This window comes from Chelmon rostratus, chromosome 23 (assembly GCF_017976325.1).
Source record: "Chelmon rostratus isolate fCheRos1 chromosome 23, fCheRos1.pri, whole genome shotgun sequence".
Lineage (NCBI taxonomy): Eukaryota > Metazoa > Chordata > Actinopteri > Chaetodontiformes > Chaetodontidae > Chelmon > Chelmon rostratus.
In genome coordinates this window covers 14,187,539-14,207,204 of record NC_055680.1, presented here as the reverse complement: position 1 = coordinate 14,207,204, position 19,666 = coordinate 14,187,539, and the positions used below count along the sequence as shown (strand labels likewise).

Here is a 19,666-nt window from a genome sequence, read left to right as displayed (position 1 = left end):
CTGTGTCAAGCCAGCCGCGAGGGATACGCACACATCCGGTGTTCGGATTTTCAAAATAAAAGGCTTCCGTTGCTCAATCTCGCTCTGACTATTTGTTTCTGGACTGAGATTAAAACTGACCTATCTTGACTCATACATCAAGTCAAGATCAGCAGTTATTTGCCTTTTTTCCGCCAAAGTGACCAAGCAGTGATTTACAAAATAAATAACTTGATAATAATAATATACTATGTGAAAAGTGCACCACTAGTCAAATTCAGAGTCTGGTAAACCAAAGCAGCAGGAGAACTTAAGTTACAGGTGTGCAAAATTTAAAGGCGAATTCCTCAGAAGCTGTTTATTATGACACCTGTGAGGGATTTGCTGTCACTGTAATTCCTGGATTTCAATTTACCATGCGGCCAAATTTAGGATTATGTATCAATTTGTATTCAATGACACTTTCTCATCCTCTTATTATGCATTTCCACTATTATTCTGAAGGCAAATTGACATTACTTCCAGCCTCTTTCCGCCACCATTTGCATGACAGACGTTGCCTCCACCGGATGCCTTCGTCTCAATGCAAACCGACCGGTTGTGCTGGTCAGCTCAACCCGGCGGTGTGGTCCAGGTGTGCTGAAGCGTTGATGCTCTGCGCTGACAGATGAGGAAACTCTGCGCTGCTTTTTTTACAGCCTGCACACCACCTCTTACATGCTGAGAAAAATCCCTTCCCCATTGAACTGACAGCATCCTCACTTCACCCAGCATCATCAGTGTGACTCATTAAAACTTCAGTTCAAAAATTAAAATAATCTTAAACTCATACATAATACTATTATGATAGCCTACATACTACTATATGGTGCACAGCAGCTGCAATCAGTATTTTTTAAAAGTCCTTGAAACAGTGGCTGCAGAGGAACATGTGTTTATAGTTAGTTTTAACAATAAGTGCATATTAAGTTCTCATGTATCAAATATATCCATGCATTGACTGAATAAGACTTACATGCAAACTGTCTTTAAGTGTCAAACAGTCGGTGTTGTGACATGATTTGTCCAGCAGATGGCAGAGTCTGGTAAACCAAAGCAGCAGGAGAACTTAAGTTACAGGTGTGCAAAATTTAAAGGCGAATTCCTCAGAGGCTGTTTATTATGACGCCTGTGAGGGATTTACTGTCACTATAATTCCTGGATTTCAATTTACCATGCGGCCAAATTTAGGATTATTTATCAATTTGTATTCAATGACACTTTCTCATCCTCTCATTATGCATTTCCACTATTATTCTGAAGGCAAATATGGTATATGGTGCACAGCAGCTGCAATCAGTATTTTTTAAAAGTCCTTAAAACAGGGGATGCAGAGGAACATGTGTTTATAGTTAGTTTTAACAATAAGTGCATATTAAGTTCTCATGTATCAAATATATCCATGCATTGACTGAATAAGACTTACATGCAAACTGTCTTTAAGTGTAAAACAGTCGGTGTTGTGACATGATTTGTCCAGCAGATGGCAGAAGCTCTTTAAAGAGTGAAAGTCTCAGTAGTTACTTTTAAAATGTCTCTATTACAATCACTGGTTACAGTAATCAAAACTCTTAGAAGCAAAGCAATTCAAAGCTCAACATCAGTAATGTAGTCTTCCCTCTTGTTTGCCCTATGTTAAGTATAGTGACACAAAAAAACAGCAGCGACACTGAAGAGCACTCTCACCTCAGCTACAGACTGTTATGTAATTATGTTATATAATATTTTGTGAGTTCTAATAAAATCAAAATAAAACAGAAGAATGTTAGCGTGATTTCATTCAACTCATTTAAAATCATTTACATGTAAATGTCAAACGTATGGTGGATCAGCTGCTGAGGTCTTGCGGTCGAGTACAGCTTGATACGTTTATCGAGAAGTCATGTGATTGTCAGGGAAGTGAAAGGAAAACCACGATCGAGCCGCCGGTGAACAAAGGGGAGTTCCATGTGCAAACAAAGGCATCAGCCAGGATGTGGGATGACTGTTAGCAAACAGTCTCTCACATGCATGTTATGTTTACCTGTCCCCACAGACAGTGTGAAGAGGTGAAGGGTTGTAGGCAGGCCCAGTTTATTAGGTGTCAGAATATTTCCTTTCTTGACATTTTTGTTTTGTGCATTTGTTCGATTAAAAAAGCTAAGAGCACTTGTGAAACGTAGCAAACTTACCACTCACACACATCTCTGCAGGCCTGAGCTGTGCCGTCAGCCTCTTGATGTACAAAACGGTATTAAGAGACTGGACAGGCCGCAGCTAGCTGGTTAGCATGTTAGCTTCATCTCTGCACTACAGTGCATAGACATGTTTGTTATAACGTCAGAGCTGTTACCTCTTCACATTCTGTTGATGACGTTTTTGTCTCCTTTTTGGTACTCGTCTGTGTGACTGTCTAACATTAACATTCATACAGAAATGAATCAAATAAATCTATCTTCAGTTCAAAACATACGTGATTTGAGGGTAGCTTGACCTCATCAGACTGGATATATTCCACTCGTCTGTGTAGAAAGCTCAGTGTGGCCGTTACAGGTAAATACAGGTAAGATTAGATTAGATTTGACTTTATTGATCTCACAATGGAGAAATTAACTCATACAGAAGCTCTTCAGAACACAGCAAACAGCAAATGGAGGTGCAAATATGAACAACAGGAACAATAAGATGCAAAATAAGTAATAATACGCAGTTTAAGTGAACCTTTTCCCTGCAGTAGTGAATCTGGATGTTAATAATCAGAGAAGAATAGAGGTTATTGCACATAATAGCTATATATATATATAAAGTATAAATTAGTAATGATTATTTTGCTCAGTGATTCCTTTCATGTATCAATACCAGTCCTAAACTTTTTTTTGTCCCATCTGTGTATAAATGGGTTGCATTTTGGCGGGAATTGGAAGGTGAAATGCTGGATTGTGGGAGTGACAGTTGCTGTGGAGATGTTCTTGAGCGTAATATTTGAGTCGCATCATTAAGTGCGACATCGCTTAAAAAAAAAAAAAAAAAGTCCAAATCGGAAAGAAAGCAGGAAAGTCCCTCTGGGCGTGCCCTGGGCGAGGTTGCCGAAAATGAAACAAAAGCAAAACATTTAAAAGAAGAGTGAAACGCTCAGACCGCAGAACATCTGAGGCGAACTGACGACAGACATCACATCTCGTCGGGTGAGTCAGACTGCTACCACCACACATCAAATGCATTTATAACAGAAACAGTCAAGTTCTATAACAGTTAACACCTGTCCTTTAATGCATATTTGTGAATATTTGCTCAACATTACAATTGAATATGTAATTTTATTGCTTGAGAAAGTAAATACATTGTGTATTGAATGCAGCTGTCAAACAATTTGTAGAAACTTGTATTGATTTAAAGAAAGAATGTAAAATTTTACCAACTTTTCTCCATTTCTGTTTTGACTAGATAGACAGTTTTTCCACAAAATTGATGAATCTGATGCAGCAATGGAGGAATTGGTTTACAGACTGAGAACTTCACGAAGTGCTCACAGTTTGTTGACTCACAGCAACAATGAAGAGAATGAAGAGCTTCTTCTCGACAAGCTGCGAGGGCTGGTTACAAATATCAAATGGAGTCCAAAGGATGTTGCTGACTTGCTCGATGCTCTGCTGAAGCGATTTGATCCAACAGCAAATGACAGCTCACGCCTCCTCTCATGGATGTTGGAAATGTTGCACTGTATAGAGATCAATTTCATCACCCCCAGCTGGAGATGTCGAGGAATGAAGCTTGTCGAGCTGGTTCAAGACAAGACTGTTACTGATGAAAATCTAAAGGAATGTTTGGCCGATGACGAAGAAAAGCAGCTGGATGCAATTCTTGAGGAAATCCGGCAACAACAGCTAAACCAGATTGATGAAAAGCTTTTAGATGACGTGAGAGATATTGTATCATCAGTTTGTGATGACCTTACTTCACGCAATGTTGGATCACAGCGGAGTGGCTTGAAAAAAGACTTGCTGAGGCTCTGTCAGGCAGCAGAGAAAACGCACTTCAGACCGCGGCTGACGCAGATGGTGAGCTGGTGCATTATGGCTCTTTCCGAAACAGGGCGCTTAATTCAGGTCGGCACCGGAGAGGGAAAGTCGTGTATCGTGGCAATGTTCGCGGCTTACCGAGCCATGAGGGGAGAAAAGGTCGACATCATGTCCAGCTCATCGGTTCTTGCAGAGAGGGATTTGAAAGGATGGCAGAAATTTTATGACATTCTGAAAATAAGCGTAGGCTGCAACACCAACAATGAAGGGAAAGAACGAAAGTGCTACGAGTGTCAGGTTGTTTATGGCACCGTGGAACAGTTTGCTGGAGACTGGCTTCGGCACCACTTTCACAGAGCGGACTTGTTTGGGCGAAGAACATTCCAGTGTGCAATTGTGGATGAAGTGGATTCCTTGATGCTCGATAAGGGTCTTCACATGGTCTATTTAAGTAGCGATATGCCTGCTTTGAGACATCTTAACCCACTCTTGGCACTCATATGGGCCACTGCGAATCAATACAAAAAGATCGGCACACACACAACTGTGGGGCGAAAATGCCCCTTTCATGAAGTTGTGCTTGAAAATATAACAAAGGCCGAAGACATTGATCAGTTCACCATTCTCCAAATGGCTGAGGAAGCAGGTATACTGGCAAAAGGTTCGGTCAAGGACCTCAGAGAGAACTCAAGCCTTTTAACTGAAAAAATTAAAAGTGTTACTGTCGATCAGTTGGCAAAGTTCTTCAAGACAGTAGAGAAGAGATTCTCATCTTGCCAGTTTGCTCTGCACTGTATGAATAATGACGGATCAATAGAGGAACTGAACAAAGGATCACAAGGCGCGATGGCGAACAAAAGAGTTCCACTGCTTTTAATCAGCGGAGGCTTATGTCAACACATGTATTCTGACCAAAACAGCGTTCACAGAGCTGTAGAAGCACAAATAAACCGTGCTTTGCATTTTACACCATGTGAACTGAGCCAGGACGAATGTAGCTGCTACATCCCGGGCTTCTTCTCAGATCTGGTCAAATCTAAACTAAATGTTTGGATTAAAAACGCCTTCCATGCACAAACCATGACAAAGGATCATGAATATGTCCTCGAGAGTCACGGGGTGGTGCCCGTCGACTACAGCTGCACAGGCGTGGTTGAAAACAACATGAAATGGTCAGATGGTCTACAGCAGTTTCTTGAAATGAAACACGGGTCCAAGCTGAGTGACATGACGGTCATCACAAACTATATGTCCAATGTTGGCTTGCTTCAAAAGTATGGAGATCAGATCTTTGGAATCACTGGGACTCTTGGCCAACAAGCAGAGACTGAGACCTTGCAGAAAATCTATAAAGGTATCAAGACTTGTCAGATACCTTCGTTCAAACGCAGAAAGTTGTTTGAGGTTGAAGGAGTGATCGTAGACAATGAAAAGGAGTGGATCGAGGAGATCTGTGATGTCGTCACTGCACAAACCAACCCTACCCCATACAGGGCTCAGAGAGCCGTGTTGGTCATCTGTGAGACCATCAGTCGAGCAAAGCTTCTCCACCGTGCTCTCGGAGACAAAGTCCCCAACAGAAAACTTTACATAAACAACAACATGGATAATGCCGCAATCATGGCCAAGCTTGAGGCAGCAGAGGTGATAATAGCAACAAACCTCGCAGGTCGTGGAACAGACATTCAGGTTTCGGAGCCTGTAAAGAGAGCTGGAGGTCTGTTCGTCGTGCAGACCTTCCTGCCGAAGAATGCTCGCGTGGAGGCGCAGGCATTTGGCCGCACCGCCAGACAAGGGTCTCCTGGATCCGCTCAACTCATTGTCTGCTCCCTCCATCTGTCAGAACTGCTCAAATTGCAGGTTTTAATTGCCAAATTTCAATCTTCATTGGAAAATATGAATAATCTCATGCCATTTTTTTTAAAACATCTTTTTGTGACTCTATTTAGGGTGTACCTCATAACCCACAGAGATGAAGTGTCTGAATCTCTGGCTCTGACCGTGAAGCATATTTTGACTAACATGACTGATTCAGAAATAAAGACAGTTAAAGAGATCAGAGACGACTCAGTAGTTGAAGGGCTAGCTAGCTTCTTGGAGAGCGACATCCCGAGCATAAAGAAAAAAGAAGTGCTCTTCAGTCAGTATCTGGCTGAACTGGATGAAGTGTACAAAAACAAGCCGGCAGATTCAGATTTGTCTGCTCTGAATGAATTCTGGGGTATGTGGCTTCTCACCAACTTCAATGTGAGTGTTCCCATCAAGGACTTAGAAGACAAACTAACTGGAGACCTGAAAACCGCCAGGCAAAAACTCAAACAGGGAGAATCACCCTCTTCAAACCTGCATCACTACACCGCATTCGGCAATGAGCTGTGGAAAAAGGGACATCTTGCAGAGAGTATCGAGATGTACACTAAAGCCATACAGGAGGACCACTGCTGGGCAGCGATTGCATATTACAACCGTGCTTTCGCGTCTTTAACCCAGCAAGACAAGCATCAGGATCCAAACTGCATCGCTCAAGCTCTGCAAGATTTGCGAAACGCACTCGAGTCTGTTGAGCTCTACTGTGAACAAACTCTGGTCACTTACAGATACTTCGCACAAGTCCTCCACACGGATTCAATCACCAGATTTGACAGTCACATGACAGTCAGATACAAAGTGTTGCTGTGTTTCAAGGAAAACATCATCGAGGCCACGAAGAGGCTCTCGGGCGGGGCTGTCAAACTAAACAAGAGGCCAGTTTACTGTCTCGTTTCACTTCTGGATTTTCTTCCTACGCTACAGCTTGCTTTTCAATCACTGACTCAGATCTTCTCCAGAGACCATCTGAGGCTGCTACAGCTCATCAGCCACCCCACCTTTGACATTTCCATCGAACTAAAGTGTCTGAAATCTCTGGGGCTGACTCATGTCTACACCTTAGACAAGTTGTCCTTTTGTCTTAGGCAATTGTGGAAGATACGCAGCGCCCTGCATCGAGGTTTTAGTTTCTTGTTTAGAAGTCGTGAGAGGTGTTTCAAATGATTTGGGTAAACGCCCTCGAGTGCAAGCAACCTGCAGCGTGGACTCTCACAGCGAATGCAGCGGCGCCGCTGTGTAAACCACAAACCCTCAGGACCCACAAGTTCACCTTTGAGTGTTTGATCCGTCAAAAGTTTCTCAGCCTGTAGAAAACCATGTGATCCCAGCTGAAAGAGCAACAATGGTTCAAAAGATAACTTTAAAGTGTGCATGAAGGAAAACGTTTCAGTTTCCTTGTCCATTGTTACAGTAGATGTATTTTTCATTGATTGCTAAATGATCAATTGCTAGGCAAATAAGTCGTAATATTAAGGATGTGTTTCATTCTTGTTTCTAATGTACATTCTTACATTTTGGTGTGTGTAATATCAAAGATCTTCATTTTGTAGGGATTTCTTCCCTCTAATGCTTCCTGGTTATGATTGATTTTTTTTTATGTGCTCAAATGACAATAATGTATGTCGGCGGCAATAATATTGTGATACTGATACGTTACTAATGTGTTTTATATGTTTTGGATTTTGAGTAACCATGAAAATAAGCTGATAATGTGTCTTATTTAAAGAATAGTTATTGATTGACAGGTCATTTATTCACTACCAGCTTCTATTTTCACTTCAAATCACAAATGATATTTTTGAGCCGTTTTGACCTCATATAATAAAGAGGAAGTTTTTACCACCGCAGAGAAACCTCGTGGTTGTTCAGTTCTTTTTAAAAACATGTAGCTACACAACGAATGTGTGACAAATGCACTGCAAGACTCAACAGCTCTGTCATGACTACAACGTGATCTTATAAGGTAATGAAACATATGAAGCCCATGTTCTTCAAAGTCTTAAAACAGAAGCTGTAATGGGCGGGGAAATATTCACAGGAACACAACAGTGAAAGGTCAGTCAAGACTTAAGGTGGAATCCATCGCTGCCACTGTGTGGTATAACATGGTACTGATGTTAGTCTGGAGACCAGAGTAATATTTTGTAGGCTTGTCACAGTCATATGTTCAGTATGTAGAGTCTTCAAACTCAAGTTTGACACTGGTAGAATTACAGATCAGTGTTTTTTTCCCCATCTCATTCAATTCAATGTTTTCATGAGATTTTGCACTTTTTGCACAAATTCTGCATTTGCATTTTTTGAATGTTGAGCTCAAAATGTGGACCAAAATGAAAGTTTGTGGATTCAACAGTAGCTTTTATCTCTTTTCTTTGAAATTGTAATTATTGTTACTGTCAGAGTAGTGAAAAGAAGCGTATTGACGTTGCAGTAGTCTTCATCAAGGTTCAGTACAAGCAATATACACACATATATATATATATATATCTTTTTTTTTTTCTCATGCTTTGACCAGAGTGCACATTAACAATATTTTACCCATTTTGAAAATTAAAGACAGGAGACAAGATATTTCCCTTAAGCTTTTATTAATATTTAAGTTTGCTTTTTTTTTTTGGATGTCCATTGTTTTACACAGAGAAATTAGCCACACAAGTAAATTTGATTGTATTCTCTTTACCTTTAATCTTTTTTTTAAAATTGTTAATTATATTATTCTCCCTTATCAGCGCTAATGCTAAAAACGTTACACAAGAACTATCACACTGTTAACTAACTTGTGAGCACATCGGGACGGTAAACTAACACTTCACAGAGATAAAACAAACAAACAAACAAACAAAAAAAAATCAAATTCCAAAACACGAAGGGGAGAGAAAAATATGATTGAAGTAGAAATCAAGAGACGAACGAAAGACAAAATGGACAAGCATTTACAATCACACAGCCCTGCTCAACCCTCCACAAAGACGTACCACTCCTTTTTCCTTATTTGGCAATTTCATTTTCCAGGCTCCACCCATGATCCCTTTTTTGGAAGGCGTTCTCGTGCCCGATTGGTTGAGTTTAAACTCAAGTCTGGGAAGAGCCGAACATTCACATTCTACACTTCGGCCCTCTGGACAGCGACCCGCGCGCCTAAAAGACGGCAGCATCCAGGTTAGACGTCACCTGAAACGCCAACGTTCGGATTGGCCTTCTTCGAAGGCTGGTTGCGAATTGCACCATGTGACAGGGCCAGATTGCTGCCACCATCGTCGCCGCCATCATTAACATCTCCAAGGTAACCAGTCTACTCAAAGCTCAAACCCGAGGCCCTCCACCGACTTTCTTGTCACTGTCGTCAAGATCATCGCTCCATCTTCATCAAACGGGCTTGGGAAAGAATCACGCGCCCTCCGAAAGGATACTGCTTATGAAAGGAAAAAAAATATCAGATGCAACGCCGCAACTGAAACACAAACGCGTGCACAGACGGTTGCACATGCGCTCCAAGGGTTTCGGATTGGGTCCAAATACGGGTCCTTGAAAAGTACGGTCAGTCCGACGGGGCAGTGGCAAGCTTTGATCTGCTGTTCAAATACTACCTATTTAGAAGGAACTCACTTCGACTTTACTTGCAGCATCGCTAATGGCAGAAGTTTGACAAAAAAATACCCCAGATTTTGGGGCTCTTCGTTTTGGCAGTAAGAATGCTTATTGGCTGCAAATCCAGATCAGTTGTTTAGAGGTTATCAGATATTGGCTGATCATTTTTCACCCTCACAACTAAAAGACAGGCTAAGTCTGCCTAAATCTGTTACTGTACCAAAAAGGTGCAGCCATGGCAGTGACGGGGCTGGTACATTGTCATCAGTAAGTCACAGGGGGTTCCGCTGGTCTCAAATCTGATTTCTAAACTCTTCCGCGGGACCCTGGCCCTCCTCGACGCATTAATTGTGCTTACAGGATACGATCGCTTCCATTCACCTCGCATCAACCTCCTCAGACATGCACGCACATCGCCGCTTGCTGCTAGAGGGGAGCGCGTGTTCATTTTGCCTCACATCGCACGGAAACTCAAGTATGCTAGCTGGGTTTGTTAGGAGGTATCCATGCGCGGGCAAGGCTAAGAGCTTACAACCCAGGTGATAGACACAGTGATCCCTTCTGGCCACGCCTGACACCTACATGCAATATCCAAACTAGCTGCTGAGCGATGCAGCGCCACCTGGTGAGTAGCGTGGATACTAGGACATGCAGCGAGAGGCTGCCAGCGATATTGGAAGCACTATTTAGTGTGCGGCTAGTGTTAACGGTAGCTAGCTAACACGCATGAACGCCCTCAGTCTCACCTATTCTCACCTTCAGACCGTCACGATCGCTGAACACTCCAAGCAAACAAAACAGCACACACACACACACACACACACTCAAATCCACACAACTCGTTAGCAGAATATAAAAGAAAATTATCCAGTCAACATCCTCATGGGCTGATACCAGGCATGCAACTTCCAAACAGTCCAGAAGAAGAAGAAGAAAAAAAAACCCAAAAGCTTCCTGCCCACCTCCTCAAATCCAATGGGAAAACAAAACAGCCACTTATAGACGGGGCAAATGGAAGACATAAACAACCTGGCAACATCAAGGAGGAAGCAGTCACTCTAATGGCTCTCATTGGCTGTCGCCGCATGACGGCTCAGCCAATCAGGAGCTCCGGCCCCTTGCTGAGGCAGGTTTGAAATAAGAAAATAAAATCCGATGAAAAGAAATAAAAGCAACACAATAAAAACTAGCTTAAAAAGTAGTAGACACACACTGTTATAAGTATCTCTGCTATAGTATGTTTTTTTTTATCTATGTCGTTTTAAACTCATTGCGTAATAAAGAGAAAAGTGTTACTGTTTTTTTTTTTTTCTATGACGTCACCGTCATCATTAGCTTCATCAACAACATAATCATCAGCATCAACAACAAAGACCGTTTTCAGAGTTATTACTAATGGTTAACGCGAGGCGTGTGCTCTCTACAGGCCGCCTTATCTAAATTAAAGGGCTCTACTGGCTGACACAGGCTCCAATAGAGGGAGGGAGAGAGGACTGGTTGCCATTCTTTCCCCACATCCCCCCTTTTATTAATCTTTTCTGGCCTATGCTTTGCTGTAGAGCAGCCCACTCCGCTTTGTTTTCAGCTGGAAGGGGGATGTGAGGAGAGGGACTGGACTTTGAATGTGGTGCAAAATGTGGAGGTTTTTATCTCCCTCCTTCTCCCCCCCTCTCCCTGTCTCTACGCTGCTCTGCTGGGGAATGATGGGAGTTGTTTAGTGACAAATAAGTAACCCATTCGTCTCCTTTCCTGCATTATTGTCGTGCTTCATCTTTCCCTTCCTTTTTTGCCTTCGCCCTCTTCTCTCTCTCTGTCTCTCTCTCTCTCTATCATGTCCCCCCCCCCCTCCCCTTCAGCAAGACACCTCCATCGTTTGGGAGGGGCTGGGCGGCATCTGGCCCCCCTGCGAGCCCTGGGACAGGGTGCGGGAGCGAGAGCGGGACCCATCCATGGAGTAGGAGGAGGAGAGGGAGGTGGTGCGGGAGCGGGACAGGCGGGTCATGCAAGATGAAGCCACTGTGGAGGAGACGGATGGAAAAAATTAGAAATCAATGGAAACACAAGCTGGTGTTATTCTATATTTTCCTTATTGTTGACTATGGTGGCCCTGAAGGCTCAATGCACTGCAACTAAACAGTCATCTTGACAAAACACCACTTTGACAACGTGTGCAGCATTTAGAAAACAAAAAACGCTTTCCAGGGGACGCTAAAAAGTGACGCACGCAGCTGGGACGCTTATTGTTGCCATGGTTTTTGACTCAGGAAGTTACTGAAGTTGGCTGCTGGAAAATGAGATAAAAAGTTTTTTCAGAGGGACAAAAAGCACATCCCCAAAACGTGTTCACTTTTTAGCGTCCCCTGGAAACAGCTGCTGTTGTCATCTGTGCAGCATTTGTGTTTGGCTGATTTCTCTATTTGCATTTTTTTATATATACTGTTTTAGCATTTTATTCCAAATGTATTGTCTGTTTGCATGTGTTTTCTTAAGCCACAGTGCATTGAGCTCTCAGGGCCACCGTACAAAATTTTCAGCGCAGGTCTGAAATTAGTTCCTTAATATACTGGGCCCTGCAGTTTTTCGTTGAATGTTACTCAAACAGGAGCAAGTGATGCGTTTGTTGGGGATGGTAATGGAGGATCATGTGACCAGCGCAGCCATGAGGCCCACTGATGTTTTCTATAGTTTTTGGAGCTCTGTGACACAGACAGATTAAGCTACTCTGTCAGATTTTGGCTACCAACACTGATACTTGTTGGTCTTTTCATGACATTTGATGACAATAAGAGAAATACAGAATATCTTCAGCCTTATCTGCTAAAGCTAGCAATACAGCAAACACATGTATTGAGCATCGGCACACACAACAGGCATGAATACATGGTTAACAATAATTGCAGTGAATATGCAATAAAATCCTCTGCAGGTGTTACGTTGTGTATCACTGTATTTGTTATGTGTACATGAGAAGAGTTTGATTGGGTGAAGTGAACTTACTGTAGCCCATTCCCTGGATGAAATACTTGAAAGCCTCAGTCAGTTTAGCAGGCTGCAAACGCAAAGACAAGAAATTGAATTTTGCATCAGCACAATCACAAATTACCATCTTAACTAGGTAGCAGCGCAAACATGTGGCAGCCATTTTTAAATTAAAGGACTTAAAACACCCAGAATTTCTGGTAAATTAGTAAAATCAGCTCTGTGGCTTGTTTTCTATTTTTGTGGATCCTGGGAGCTGTGCATGAAGTAGAATTCATGCATTAAACTGCACAAAGAGGCTGCTTAAGTTAGAGCAGTTGCACGTTTCCCTCTGTTCAAGGCCCAGCTCGCGACGGTTGATTTACCAGATATGTTTGAACACAATAATCGCGCTTGTTGCAGCTTTAACATCCATGTTTGAAGCGTCAGAAAGAGGCTGTTCGTTTGTCATTACCTGGGTCAGCTGAGGGAGACCACCAGCATCAGCCATCTGTGGAGGGAGGGAGAGAAGGAGTGTAGCAGAGTGCATGAAACAATAAAGTGAGACAGATAAAAACAGACCGGAGGGTGGGTTACCTTTAGGAATGAGGTTGTTGTCGGGTCCATTTTGCTGTTGCACTCCACCTAGTGGTCACAGAAGGGAAGACACTCAGACAATCAAACAGAAATGAGCGTTTGATTTATGGACTGCTGTTGAATTTCAACAAATATAACAAAAAATGTTTCTACCACACATGAACAGATGAAAATATAAGACCACTCGAGACGTTATAGACCAGAAGAGAGCAGCTGAAACTTACGGCAGCGTCCTCGTATGGAGCCTGATCACCCACAACCAACATTACTGGACACCTGAGGTTGACAGAAATAGAGATAAGAAGGTCGGCATTTAGGTATTTCAGAGTTTTCAAATAAAAAAACAAGATTTAAGTATGGAGATTACAAAAGCTGAGAGGATATTTACTTGAAGGTGCTGTTGCGGTCAATGTTCAAGTCTCTGCGGCTGGAGGCAAACGGAAGAAGATTACGTTGGTTGCAGTTTGCTGGGGGGTAAATGTGTCCATGCAGTGATGTTTGTGGGTGTGTTCACCTGTTGTAAGTCTTCCAGAAGAGCTCTATGTTGACCAGATTAGAGGCTTTGGAGATGCGCTCTCTGTGAGACTGCACTAGATCTGTGTTTGATGACAGCTCCTCCTGCAGGAAGGGAAGAGAAATGCAACTCAAAACGCTCATGAAATGATGCAAAATGAGCGATAGGATTTTTTTTTTATACACGATTGACATGTTAATACCTGGCTGAAAAGGTGGGACAGGATCTGCTCGGTGAGGGACGACGTCACAGAGCTGAGCTACAGAGGGAGAAATCAATAGCATTCTTCATCATTTAGTGACTTTAATACGATAAGCGATGACATAATCAATACTATATTGTGTATGGTCACATCATTTCATATCCAGAGCTGATGGAGAGCTCCCAGTAGGACTAATGAGATTCAATTACCACGTCTCTGAGGACAAGACAAGGCAGCACTGACTGGGAAGGAAAAAAGACAACACAACAGACCTTCTGAGCGGCCCAGTCTATCCATCCTCGAGCGTTAGTGTCGATGTTGACCAGAACCAGACCTTCCACTGAGTCTGGGTTCGCAAGCTGAAGAGATGAAAGGAAGCAGCAGAGGGACAGATGTAGTCCGAGTTATAGACAGACATGTAGATGAATAGCACCGTGTGGAAAGTGAACACTTAGCGTCGGGCACAGATTGACCAACAAAACAATGTGCAGTGCTGTTAGCCTAAACAAAGGAGGGCACTCACTGAGAACTTGGAGAGGATGTACGCTCCCGCTCCCACGCCCACTCCGATTACAGTACGGAAGCTGACAGAAAGACAGAATAACTCTTAATAGCAGAATACACGTATTCCGACATCACACCCCAAACACTTTAAAACGTTGGTTTGCTTCGGTTTTCCTCTGAGGCAGCGCTGGTTTGGGTGCTTGAATTTAAAGTTTCTACTTTACTGGAGGTGTCACTGAAAAATTGACTCGATGGCTGTGAAATTTGGTGCTGTGATTCCGGTTGAATGGAAAAAAGCTGTCACAGCTCCCCACTGCACGTCAACACAGCAGGAATGAGTCGACTTTAGCTTAGTCGCAAGGAAGCATCAGTGAAAAGATCGCAGAAATATATTTTGTTCCTGCAACAAATCTTACAGGCAGGAACCTCTGTGTTATAGTAGATGTTGCTCATGGGAAATGTAGGATCTATTACCAGGCCATCATGCTTGTACAGTGGCCCAGAACGGACAAACCAAGCCAAGGTTTTCGTGTTCTTACCACCCACCCAGGGGTGTTCAGCTGGTTGCAATCTGTAATCTCACCACTAGATGCCACTAAATCCCACATACTGGACCTTTAAGTTAACATGACCCAGCTGTATCATTTAATTCTGCATTATTTTTAAAAACCAGAGTTACAGCAGCAGAATGGCAACGACAATAAAAAGAGAGACTTATAAATATATAAGATATATAACAAGACTGTTATGATCACAGTCTGTGCGCGAGTTGAGTTCATGTGAAAATTAACTGCTAACTCACTTGAAAAACTGCAGGACAGCAGGGATCATCTCTGCTACCGTCTCCATGGAGGGATACTGGTAACTGCAACAGAAAACACAAATGACCTCAGTCTAATGAACCAAACATTTTATTTGTATTTTGAGTGTTTTCTGACCCTGAAGTCTCACCAAACCTATTTGTAACTATTGGAAATTACAGAAAGGCCGATTTTCATTCGTAATTATTTTTTTATCCGAAGCACACACCGGCTGACACTTTCATTCGCAAGGATTTAAAACAGGATCAAAAAGAGAATAAGCTCCAATTTCTAGAATCACCAGCAGGAGTCAAGGGTCACAGTCGAGATGCTGTAACAATACGTGCAATAAAATCCTCCCGATAACCCTAAAGATAATCACGCAAGGAAGAGGAGTGTCGGCGAAGTGCAGAGGGGAAGAAATAAGAAGTGCGTAAAGAAAAGAAAAGGACGGATTTTCTTTAAACCTCAGACAAGAGTGTATTAGAGGCCGGAAAGGAGGGAGATGTGAGAGATGGGAATGTTAAGTATTTTTGGAGGAGATTAGGTTTAAGCCTTCCACAGAGGATTGTTTCCATTTCTGAGAAAAAAGAAAAAACGAAGGTTACTGCAGGACGGCGAGGGACCGATATAATGTCGTACCCTGTGGGGTAGGCGGCAGCCCCCTCCTCCTGCCCCGGAGCATCGATGTGAATCAGGGTGAAGTTCTTGACAATCTCCTGCATCTCCTCGAACTTAAACAGAGGCGAGAAGCAGCTCTTACCTGCCAGAGAGAGAGAGAGAGGTTGATCAAATACGGGAGGTGAAGAAAAAGAAGAGGAAGGAATAAAAGAGGTCTAGAGAGCTACTCACTGTCCAGACCCACATCGTGGAAGGTGAGGATGGCGGGCCTGCGGGTGGTTCGTGTGCCGTGGAGGGTCACGTGCAGAACACCATGCGGGGTCTCGATACTGTGCTCCTGCAGAGAGAAAGACTTTAATCAACGCCCGATCAAGCTGCAGATATCTGCATCTGCGACCTCAAGATTTTTATCCCAAAACAGCATTTAGACCTTTAAAATTACAAAAAAAAAAGTTAATAGCGGCAAATAATAAGGTGTTTTCAATTTCAAATTGTCCAAAATGTATAAAATATATTGATGTTTGATGACTGATGTGAAGGTTTCGGAGTTGTTTGGACTCAGACTTCTGAGATAGGAGCATCACATTTAGTTTAAATGTAAGAATGGAAGTGTAAGTAGCAAGAAAAGTACTTATCAAAGTATTATTTAATGGTCTCATTGTTCTGTTCTGATTGTTCTGTATATTGTGTTTGTGCCTCATACGCTGCAACCCAGGACCTCTTCAGTCCATATGACTGAAAGCTGACAGGAAGCGGTCTTACCTGTCCCTGGTCCAGGAGTATCCGGGCAGCCAGTTCAGCATCCTGTGAGAAAGGAAGGTTGCGTTCAGGTACCAGCAGCAACTACTCGTAAAACGTCAGAAGAACGTCAGAAAAAGCTCATCACAGTTCGCAGAGTACGTGAGTACATGGACCAACAGCCAATCAAAATGAAAGCGTGGCGGCTCTTGTGAAGCGCACCATGCTTCATTCATTTATTCAGCGTTTTCAGCTATCTCGCCTTAAATAAGATGCTGCACAAGTCTACCAAAAGTCCAAAACCCAAACATAATTGGTTTACTGTTTACTTTTCTTCTTTTTTATCTCTTTTTATTGCATATAAATGAAAAACAAAAAGCAAACATGAGAGAAAACTCTCAGTTTCTTCTTTCTTTCGCCATCCTTTCATGTTAAGTGAGGCCGTGCTTCTAATTAACACCCACACAGGCGATGGGCGTCGTTACGCTCCAGATACAGCAGCACAGCAGCTCTTCAGAGGAGCGGGTGGTTATGGCTGCCGAGGACTACATGGAGGGAGTCTGGCAGTGGGAGCTTTTAAATGGGATATTCATTTGCACCCTTGGATCCATTCACCCCGCTAATGAATTACCAGCATGGCACACTCGTAGGAAATTAGCACTCTGGGAGGTTGAAGTGGAGGTGGGCGTCATCGCTGAGGAGGAAGTGGAGAGTTCTGGAGGTTGTGATCGGTGGGCTGGATTAAAGATCACTAGTTTGTAGAGTTAAGCATGTGTTCGGCGGCAGAGGATGGATGTTAAGTGCATGTGGGTGGAGGCTGGAGGTCACAGTGAACGATGGAGGTTCAGATATAAAATAGAACCTCCCAGTCTTAATACAATCACCCTTCACTCGATCATAGCGGCAGTCATACTAAGAGCTATACTGTGAGAAGGTTACTGTATTATCATTTACAGTATCAATACTGTGTTTTTATCTGAAGTCCTATTACTGTGTTTTCAATTACTGTATTATCTCAATCACCATTTACAGTATTAGTGCTATATTTTCAACTACAGTATCATTACTGTTACCATTCATTTATGGTATAATTAGTGCATTTTCAATAACAGTATCATCACTCTATTATCATTTACAGTATTATTACTGTATATTTGATTAAAATATTGTCTCTGTCTTATCATTTAGTATTATTATAGTAAGTTAAATTACAGTATGACCACTGTAATATCATATACAGTATCATTACTGTATCTTTATTTGTGGTATTTTTACTGTATTTTCTATAACTGTGCCAATACTTTTTTTTTAATTTACAGTGTTAGTAGTGTGTTTTCAACCACATAATTAAGTAAAACAAGTAAAGTAAAAAGTTAAGTTGATAAGAAACGTCATGTCTTGTCCTGATGAGGTTCATTAGTCACCCAGTACACACGGAAACAAGGTGTAGCAGCCTGTAATGCCTCCAGCTGTACATTTATGAGCAGTTTTTACAGATTTACATCCTCAGTAGGAACCTCTGGACTCTGGCTGAATGCTACAGACCAGAAGGGGAAGTCTGACTCATGAGAGAATGTGTCTTTTTATGGGATTTGTTGAGGAAGAAAGAAGAATAAAAATATAGAAATACACCAACCTTTTCCTTTAAATGTTACCTTTTCTTGCTCTTTAAAGCTGTGTTAAAGTAAGTTTTGGGCTTATTTGATGTTTTATAGCTCAATAAAATAAAGAGTGAATCATTCTTCTCGTCATATTATCTTTAAAAATTGTTTTAAGCTTTTTTAAATTAAGCGTTTCTTGAGGAACAAATAATGACCCCCACAGTGTATCATTATATTCTGATATTGAGGCATTTCTTTGGAAAGATCACAATATTATGGTTTGTCAGTATCCCCTCATTATCCCTGAGTCCTCTAATAATAAGAACTTGTTTATTCTATCAATAATTGGTAAACTGAATTTCCAAAAAATGACGGCTTTCAGATATAATAGACAAACTTTCTTCATTTTGATGTTTGGATAACTAAACATGCATTAACAAGCTGGTGTACAGGTACATGTATACTCTGATAGAAGATTTTATTTCGTTATTTGAGACATTTTGCCTTTGTTTAATAGTTCACAGCACAGACAGACAGACAGAAAACACAGGAACAGAGAGAGAAAGGGTGGGTCACATGCAATGAAGGTACACAGCAGAAATCAAGCCCGAGATGGTGGGTCTATAGGCCACTTTGTCAGGGCGACACCCATGACATAAGACTTTATCCATATCCTGCTGAGGGATGAAAGTGGTTCAACGGCTGGACCTTTCAGGAAACCCTTCATGAGTTAAAGTACTGCAGTAATAATGACAGTAGTCTCTGCCGTCTGTTGTGACTTTAACATATGTTTCCTGTTAACAATGTTACTACACCTCTACCTGCATAATAATAATAATAATAATAATAATAGTTTAAAATCCTGTGTTTCTGTCCCTCTGTCAATCTGCTGTTTTTGTGTTAGTGCTGTATTTCCCTGTTTGGCCACCAGGTGTCAGCACCGAGAAACAAACGGCTCAGCTCTGCAGCGCCGCATCTGCACGGCAACATCAGCGAAGGAGAGCAGAGGAGCTGCTCTCGCTCCCTCAGGGCTTTGACGTCAACCCGGCAGATCTGAGCCAGTGCTGCAGCTGTGCACTAACACACACACGCGCGCGCACACACACACACACATACACACTCATGTCTTCGAGACACATGTTGTCACATGTAGGCTTTGCTCAGGCTCAAAGGCGCACACGCACGCTCATGTGCACATGCACGGCGAGGATGCAAACCAACCCTTGTTTTTTAGGAACCTGGAACACACACACACACACACACACACACACACACATTCATTCATGTACTTATGTGAGCTCATGCCTGTTTCTCCATGCTTGGATTGAATTAAAGTCAGCCTGTATGTGTGTATTAGTATGCAGCATGCGTGGAAACAAGTGTGAGTCCAACATGTACATATTTTGTATGTATGTATGTGTGTGTGTGTGTGTGTGTGTGTGTGTGTGTGTGTGTGTGTGTGTGTGTGTGGCACTCTGACCTTGGTGTCAGCCTGACCCGTGAGTAAAGGCTTGTCCTCTGTGATGGCGATCTCCTGCATTTCTGTCGTCATGGTGTCTCCTCCTGTGCAGGTAAAAGAGACCAGAGCATGAAAATCGGTCGTTCTCTGTACCGTAACGATCAGAACGTCTCACTTTTACTGTCATCCTGACACGAGA

The 19,666-nt window shown here is 42.4% G+C and overlaps 2 protein-coding genes across 2 annotated transcripts in view; one reads left to right on the top strand and one right to left on the bottom strand.

Annotated features, from left to right (window-relative positions):
• Nucleotides 1–3,162: 3,162 nt before the first annotated feature.
• LOC121626378 (protein translocase subunit SecA-like) lies at nt 3,163–7,729 on the top strand. The gene is made up of 2 exons (XM_041964857.1): nt 3,163–3,182; nt 3,442–7,729. The coding sequence occupies exon 2, from the start codon at nt 3,483–3,485 to the stop codon at nt 7,047–7,049; it is 3,567 nt and encodes a 1,188-aa protein (XP_041820791.1). The 5' UTR covers nt 3,163–3,182; nt 3,442–3,482; the 3' UTR covers nt 7,050–7,729.
• Nucleotides 7,730–10,704: 2,975 nt separating this feature from the next.
• The window catches only part of ndrg2 (NDRG family member 2), a 29,452-nt gene continuing 20,490 nt past the window's right edge, over nt 10,705–19,666 (bottom strand). Inside the window, exons 2-16 of the mRNA XM_041964877.1 lie at nt 19,489–19,571; nt 16,432–16,473; nt 15,901–16,006; nt 15,691–15,811; nt 15,051–15,113; nt 14,268–14,328; nt 14,017–14,103; nt 13,745–13,801; nt 13,543–13,646; nt 13,417–13,455; nt 13,253–13,304; nt 13,029–13,076; nt 12,907–12,942; nt 12,471–12,522; nt 10,705–11,489 (exon numbers count right to left, since the gene is read on the bottom strand). Coding sequence (XP_041820811.1) covers nt 11,326–11,489; nt 12,471–12,522; nt 12,907–12,942; nt 13,029–13,076; nt 13,253–13,304; nt 13,417–13,455; nt 13,543–13,646; nt 13,745–13,801; nt 14,017–14,103; nt 14,268–14,328; nt 15,051–15,113; nt 15,691–15,811; nt 15,901–16,006; nt 16,432–16,473; nt 19,489–19,560 — 1,104 coding nt within the window. The 5' untranslated portion in view covers nt 19,561–19,571 and the 3' untranslated portion in view covers nt 10,705–11,325. The remainder of the gene's footprint in view (nt 11,490–12,470; nt 12,523–12,906; nt 12,943–13,028; nt 13,077–13,252; nt 13,305–13,416; nt 13,456–13,542; nt 13,647–13,744; nt 13,802–14,016; nt 14,104–14,267; nt 14,329–15,050; nt 15,114–15,690; nt 15,812–15,900; nt 16,007–16,431; nt 16,474–19,488; nt 19,572–19,666) is intronic.

Coding starts and splice junctions, on each gene's coding strand:
- LOC121626378 (XM_041964857.1), top strand. CDS start 3,483: ATGGAGGAATTGGTTTACAGACTGAGAACTTCACGAAGTGCTCACAGT.